Genomic DNA, 7,411 nt, shown 5'->3' on the forward strand with positions numbered 1-7,411 from the left:
TCATCATCATTATCATCATCATCATCCTCATAATCGTCGCGCCGAGTGCGCACGCGCGTACGCACAAAGCCCGGCGTGCGTCACTCTGAGTCAGACGGAGTCTCATTCTGTCTCGTCACGCGTGTGCGTCAGCGCTGTTGCCGAGCGAAACGCGCTCCAGGGGGAAGAAAAAAAGGGAGGCGATGATGCTGATGATGATGCTGGTGCTGATGCAAGAGAGAGTGAGGGGGCGGGGCTTGACTGTGACGACACATCAGCCGCATTAAGTGCACTTTATTATAAATGCATTTGTGGACAATCAAATACACTTATTAGCAACACAATAGAACACTGGTCCACAATGTCCATTCTGTACGCATAGAAATCTCATATGTACAAACCTTTTCATACAAATGTGCACAACCTTCTTGTAAAGAACTTGCTGGTAATGCAAAATAGCTTCCTCCAGTGTCACACACACACACACACGACAGTATTGACACGTATATTAAGTTAGCCGTTAATAGCTAGAACGTAGGAATCAATCCTTTACTTGACCGTAGACAACTCTACGTGAGCGCGTCCACACCGTGGGAATAGTACCATCCCCCGGCCGAGTGGCTCGGCGGATGATAGTCCCGAGTAACCCCCCTAACCCCTCTCAAAAAAGAAGAATCGTTCGTCGGCGCGGAAGTCAACGGCGCCGCCACGCACCGCGCGGAAGGCGCGATGTCACTTTGTTGATAAGCAGGCGCACGCAGCATGGCAAATATTGATGCTGACCAGATTGTCCAGAACCCCGAACCAAAGTCCCACATTCAGAGTCTTAATGTACAAGTACGAGGAGAGAGCGGCACCAACTTGGAGTCTCCACATGCTTGGCTGCTTGCACATCACACACAGAAGGTAGACGCCAGGCAGATGGCGGACGCACATTGGAATGTTTCACGCTGCAAACTCAAAATTCAAAAGTGGGTAATTTTGTGGAAACACTAAATTGGCCCTAGTGTGTGAATGTTGTCTATCTGTGTTGGCCCTGCGATGAGGTGGCGACTTGTCCAGGGTGTACCCCGCCTTCCGCCCGATTGTAGCTGAGATAGGCTCCAGCACCCCAAAAGGGACAAGCAGTAGAAAATGGATGGATGCATGTGCTATTGATTCAGATTCAGAAAGAAAGTCAAAGAGCGTTCATGGTGGCTTTTTTTTTTTCTTTTGAGTTTTGAGTTTGCGTGGCTGCAAAAAAAAAAAAGAAGAAGCTAAAATTCAACTATCAAAACATTTTTTTTTGTCATGTTCACAACCATTATTTTTCTTTTTCACTACGAGTGAATACAAATGCATGTCTTAAGTCAAACAAGGCTTAAAGAGTTCAGAGCTGGTATCTGAAGCAGGAGACACCACATGGACTCAGTCAGTCGGGGGCCCATGTTGTTGTTGTTGTTGTTGTGGGAATGTTGTGTAGGAGTAAACAGCTTCATGGTTGGAGGAAAAATAGCAAGGCCATTTTTTTTGTTCCCGGGAGACATGTAGTTGTATATACATTATGTATATTTATACACTTAAATATGTTTTACTTTACAGTAAAATTGTCTCCACAAAATATGACAATATGCCATACTCGATGAAGTAAGTCACAGACTTATTTTAGAACGGAGGGATGCTTCCACTCCCATCTGGAAGGCAAAAGAAGAAGGAGAGGCAAAAGTCAGCATTTTCAGGGTGATGTGGTTTCACAAACATGGGGAAAAGTGGGCGGGGTTCTCACCTTTGTGGAAGCACTGTGGCGATGGATGACGCTGGAGTTGATACAACTCAGGTTGTTGCCCTAAACCAGGGGCGATGGAGGCACCTGCCCCAAACATGGGCTCCAGGACGGCCAGCTCCTCCAGGAGGGACTGGGCGCAGGAGACGGGTGCGGGGGAGACGGCCGGCGTGGAGGAGGCGCTCGCGGTGACGGCGGGCCCCGGCGAGGCGGTGAGGAGCAGAGGAGGCACGGACGAGCAAGAGGACATCGGGGAAGACGCCGCCTCGATCTCCATGGCTTCCTCCGCTTGCTCCTCCTCCATGTTCACCTCGGTCTCCCCGCGCACGTCCGCAGAGTTAGCTTGCGCCGATTGGACGCTACAGAATTGGCCCGCCCCCTCAAACTGGGAGGCTTGGTGCCAGCACACGGGGATCTGGGGAGAGACCGGACTGGAGGGTTGGGACTGAGGAGGAACGTCTTGGAGGAGAGTTTCTAGGACGCTCTCTTCAAACAGAGAGTCGTCGTCCTCCATGAAGATGTCCAGACCTCGCCACGCTTTGATGGGATAAAACTCCCGCAGCACTTGGACCGAGTCGGCGGAGTCTGCAGAAGACAGGAAGGGCGAGGGAGGCGAGGAGGAGGAGGGGGACATGGGAGAGAGTTTGGACAGGAGCGGGTCCAGGTAGAAGCCCTCGGCCAAGGAGCTGATGTGCTGGGCCAGGAGGGAGATCTCCGCCCTCTCCTTCTCGCGCTCCCGCTCCAGGGAGAAGAAGGCGAGGCAGGGCTGTTTCCCAGGGGACGCCTCGGGGGTGAGGAGGCCCTCGGGGGGACACTGAAGAGGCCCCAAGGGTACGTCGACGTAGAGCGGACCCCGGACCTCAGGGAGGGTCATCACCGTGCAGTCGTCGTCTCCGGGGCTGTCCGGGGTGGGCGGCAGTTTTTCATACAGCGCTCCGCAGCAGGGCTCCACCGGGAAGAGGAGTTCCGTGGAGGGGGTGGAAAGGCTGAGCGGGAGCTTGGTGGACAGGGTGGTGGTGGGGGCGGGGCTGGAAGTGGTGGTGGGAGGCGCCGAGGAGGACGCCGCCGAGGGGGCCAGGGAGGTGGTGGCGGTGGCTGTGGTGGCAGAGAGGGGCGGCGTGGTGGTGCCGGTGGGGTCGAAGCTGAAGAGGGGTTCCCCGAACGGAAAGCTCGCCCCTCCAATGTGAGGGGTGTAGGGGGGGGTGCACACAAACTCCTTGGTCTGCTGAGCTGAGGTGGGCACAGGGGGGAGTGGCAGCGGGAGGGCCGGCAGCGGGGGGTCCAGCTCGAAGGAGGGCGGCATGAGGATGTTCTGGGTTAAAAAGTCCAAGTCGGACACCGTCTCCACTGTGAGCGGGGTGGGGGAGGAGGGGCTGCTGCTGCGCACGGGAGGCGGATGGAAGAAAGCCTCCTCCTCCAGGGAGGAGATGCTGGAGCGCGGCTCCCCCTCCGGCCGCGCCGCCTCGGCGGCCAAGCTCCCGCGCTCGTCGGAGGACGCCACGCTGCAGCCCGCCGTGCTGAAGTCGAAGGACTGGCCGGACAGGCCGCTGCTTCCCGGGGTGAAGACCTGGTCCGGACTGGAGAGCGTCTCCGGGGACTGGAGGCCAGCGCCCTCCTGCTGGTAGGGGCCGGCGCTGAGAACCAGGCTGAGCTGACTCTGCTCGGAGCTCAGCTGCTGACGCACAGACCAAGCCTCCGACTCGCTGGGGGGGAGAGAACAAGGACATGTTACGACCTAGTTTGGATTATTACAAGTAAGTCACTGATTGGCTAGGAGACATCTTTTGACTCAAACTATTCACCCTCCATTCATCATCACATGCATTACATTTACAACTTCCTTGTCTCAATGGCGTCCACATTGTTACTACAGCAACAGGTGCAGGCGTACCTGATGACGTAGTTGCTGCTGCTGATGGGGATTTCTCCGGGCTGCAGCTGGAGCACCATGTAGATCCAAACCCACGTCTGGTCCTGAGCTTGTACGCGCACCACCATCTCAGCCCGGCCCTCTCCTCCCTCTCGCACTGTTGAGTCACAGCCAGAGTTAGTAATCCCATTAATCATCCTCCCCCATTTTTTATCTCTCTCTTCTTTTCCAGTGTGGCATCAGTGGGCATGGTGTGTGTGTGTGTGTGTGTGTGTGTGTGTGTGTGTGTGTGTGTGTGTGTGTGTGTGTGTGTGTGTGTGTTCTTGTATTTCTACCCTTCTTGAGACATAAAGAAGGAAAAGTATCTTCCATATGAGGAGGTGGGAACAAGTGATGACATAAATCATGGTCCCAATAACATTGCATCTAATAGACAATGTCTCATTTGCACCCCTATCAAAATGAGGGTGGTCCCAAAAAGGAGGGTGTGTATCGCTTTTAAAAGTGCTCCCCCTCTGGCCAACATATGAAATAACGAGTGTGTGTAAAAATTTGAAGTGCTCCCCCTTTGGCCAAAATTGATTTAAAAAAAAAATGTATATAGAGACATACTGTAATAACTTGAACTAAATATTGAAGACTAAAACCAATTACAAACAATACAAATAAAATACAATTAACTAAAAGTAGTGTTTTTCTCACAATGTGTCGACTTTTTTCTTATAAAATTGGGAACAATTTCTCATATTCTTTCTGTTTCTGGAATATTGCAATATTTACTCGTAAAATTATTAGTTTTTTATGTAAAATTATCACTTTTTATAGCAAAATGGTGACATTTGTCATACATAATTCTGACTTTTATCACAATATTGCCAATTTTTTTGTTGTTCTTGTAAAACAGTGAAATTGTTTGAGTAAAATTCCGATTATTATTATTATAATATTGCCAAAAGGTTAAAGTTTTCTTTAAAATTGTGACTTTTGTCAAGTAAAGTCAGGCCACTTTTCATAAAATTGCACACATTTTGAGCTTTTCTTGTAAAACTGCGACTGTTATTGAGTAAAATTCCAACTTTTCTCATAACATTGCACAAATGTTCCGTTTTCCTTGTACAATTTTGACTTGACGACTTTTATTATAACACCGCCAAAATTCTACGTTTTTCTTGTGAAATTCCAACTCATATTTCTCAACAAGCTTTTTTTATATTGGCATAGTATGCATATGTGATTAATGTTGTAAACACACATCTTTATATATCTAGAATAGGGTGGTCCTAAAGAGGTAGGCGTTGTTCGGAGGTCTCAAGAAAGCAACAAATACAAGAATGTGTGTGTGTGTGAGCGCACTTACGCAGGCTACGGTGTTGAGTAGAAGCATGTGACAGATCCTGGGGGTGTAGGAGGCTGTACCAGGAGCAGGAACGTAAAGCCGCCACATCAAAGCCCAGATAAGCGCTCACACTGCAGGGGAGAGAGTGGGCGGCCGTGTGTGAGTCAGTGGACTGCTTTACTCATCACACACACACACAATCTCACAGATAATGCCCATTGTTGATGATTGTGCCAGCGTACCTGTCCTGGGCGGCCTGTAGCCTCATGTCGCGGCCATGTTGGGAGTGAAAAGAGGCCAGGAATAGATTGGTGTCACCCAGAGGAGCACTGGACTCCCCGGACTGGGTGGGTTGGTGCTCCAAAGGGGAGCAGAAGCACACCCAGACTGGATTGGAGGACCAGTAGGACCCAGTGGTCGTGGTCGTGGTCGGGGAGACGGAGGGAGCAGAGAGGCAGCGAGCTCGGATCAGAACCAGCTTGTTCCCAGCGCTCTGCCTGCGCACCGACTTGGAGGTGTTGAAGTGACAGCGGAATAGGCGATCTGGGAAGGGGGGGGGAGATAAACACATGGTCAGGACTCACGAGGTCTAAAAGAAGAGTCGACATTGTTCCGTCTCCTCACCCATCTCGGGGGAGGTGGATCTCGACAGGTTGCTCCTCATGGTCAGCTGGTCCGAGGCGTCGATGATGTCGTACACGCTGTCCCCCTGCGCCACCAGGTCCACCTGCCGCCACACACCAGATGAAGCCAAAAGTGCTCATCTTTAACGGGGAGCGCTGGGGGGGGGAAGGGGGACTCACCATGGAGTGACCCAGGTGCTCGGAGACGCTGTCGGACAGGTAGAGCAGCTTCCCTTCCCCCGTCAGCAGCATCAGGAAGCCCGGCAGCGCCTGCATCAAGTCAGAGAGCTCGCGGAAGGAGAGGAAGCCCGCGCTCGGCTCGCCGGACGCGCCGTCCGCCTCTAGATGTTGTCAAAGCACAGGCGATAAATGGTTAAGGCAGGGGTGTCAAACGTACGTTGCTAAGTATAAAAATGAACCTGACATTTTTAACTGAAAGAAACTGCTGTTCTAAATGTGTCCACTTGATGTCGCAATAGCAATTCTTTGTATATTTGTAGATGACGCTACATATGTACAAAATAAACCACGTGATGTCAAACTACATAAATAACATCCTGTAATTAGACTTTGGCATATTTTTTTTTATCTTGATAGATTGAAAATTAATCTCAGGATTTCTAAGAACATTACTGTCATATTGAGTAGAAAACACATTTTTGTGTTGGCAAACCGTACAAAAGCATATGTTTCTAGTAAAACTCACACAGATACATTATGTAAGGCGTTATTAGACATATGTGAATTGTGAATTATATTTATATCGCGCTTTTCTCTAGTGACTCAAAGCGCTTTACATAGTGAAACCCATTGTCTAAGTTACATTTAAAGCAGTGTGGGTGGCACTGGAAGCAGGTGGGTAAAGTGTCTTGCCCAAGGACACAACGGCAGTGACTAGGATGGCGGAAGCGGGGATCGAACCTGGAACCCTCAAGTTACTCTACCAACCGAGCTATATTGCATGTTTTGTTTAGGATTCATTTTTAAATAACTTGTCATATTGAGTATGACAGTTATACTCCAACATTATCACATCATTTATTCAGAAAATATAAATAACGACAAATAAAGTATATATACTATTAACCGCAGCAGGTCATTGTAAACAAAAACAATAACATTAAGGTTTTTTTCAATTTCAGAATGTGCCACTTGGGAGTAGATTTTCCCCCATCTAAAATGAGTTTGACGCCCCTGGATTAAGGTGCGATAAAACATCAGCACCGCGGACAGCGACTAAGCAGGTTTCAGCACCGCGGACAGCATTTTTCCGCACACTTGTTGACGCTCTCTTACCCGTTGAAGTGAAGAAGACGGACTTCCTGGTGTACATGCAGGCCAGAGACATGATGTGCAGGTACGACAGCCGGGCTTTGTCCGTGTCCGAGATGGGCAACAAGTCCTTCAGGTTCCGGATCTCGGCGTTGATCTGGTCCCGTCGAGCCTTGGACGCTCCCTTGGTGGAGCGATACATGCTGGCTTGACGCTGCAGTGCAGGCTGGGAGCTCCCAAGAAAAGAAGACGCTGGAAACCCCTCCTAACAGGTGTCGACTGCAGGGATGTTATTGCACTTTCATCGCGCCTCCTTTTCGAGAGAAATGTATTTGGTGGAGCTTGTGAGCGTCTGCCCTCCTCTCCTCTCCGGGTGGAGAGCGGCTGAACGGGCGGCTGTGCTCGCCACGTCTCTCGGCACCGAAGTCCGGATCCAGCGAGTGTGTTTGAGGGGAGACTCTGCTCGCAGGTCTCTTATATAGCCTGGGACCGGGGGGGCCCCCTCGACGCGGCAACGCCGACGTAAGAAGAAGGAGGGCGGAGGATGAGAGAGATGTCTCACATCAGTG

The 7,411-nt window shown here is 50.6% G+C and overlaps 1 protein-coding gene across 1 annotated transcript; it reads right to left on the reverse strand.

Moving 5' to 3' along the window:
• Positions 1–258: 258 nt before the first annotated feature.
• npas4a (neuronal PAS domain protein 4a) lies at positions 259–7,044 on the reverse strand. Its single transcript, XM_061930242.2, has 8 exons — positions 6,867–7,044; positions 5,751–5,911; positions 5,572–5,674; positions 5,190–5,490; positions 4,969–5,078; positions 3,633–3,768; positions 1,745–3,444; positions 259–1,652 (listed from the first exon to the last, which is right to left on the reverse strand). Exons 1-8 carry the CDS (start codon positions 7,042–7,044, stop codon positions 1,624–1,626), a joined length of 2,718 nt encoding a protein of 905 aa, XP_061786226.1. The 3' UTR covers positions 259–1,623.
• Positions 7,045–7,411: the final 367 nt, after the last annotated feature.

This window comes from Nerophis lumbriciformis, linkage group LG36 (genome assembly GCF_033978685.3).
Source record: "Nerophis lumbriciformis linkage group LG36, RoL_Nlum_v2.1, whole genome shotgun sequence".
NCBI classification, from domain to species: Eukaryota; Metazoa; Chordata; class Actinopteri; order Syngnathiformes; family Syngnathidae; genus Nerophis; species Nerophis lumbriciformis.

What these genes read in the sequence shown, in the direction of transcription:
- npas4a (XM_061930242.2), bottom strand. Translation starts at nt 7,044, where the DNA reads ATGTATCGCTCCACCAAGGGAGCGTCCAAGGCTCGACGGGACCAGATC. An exon ending in TACTCAACACCGTAGCCTGC is followed by an intron (nt 3,769 to 4,968) that starts GTAAGTGCGCTC and finishes GTGACTCAACAG; the next exon opens with TGCGAGAGGGAGGAGAGGGC. An exon ending in AGCAGCAACTACGTCATCAG is followed by an intron (nt 3,445 to 3,632) that starts GTACGCCTGCAC and finishes TCTCCCCCCCAG; the next exon opens with CGAGTCGGAGGCTTGGTCTG.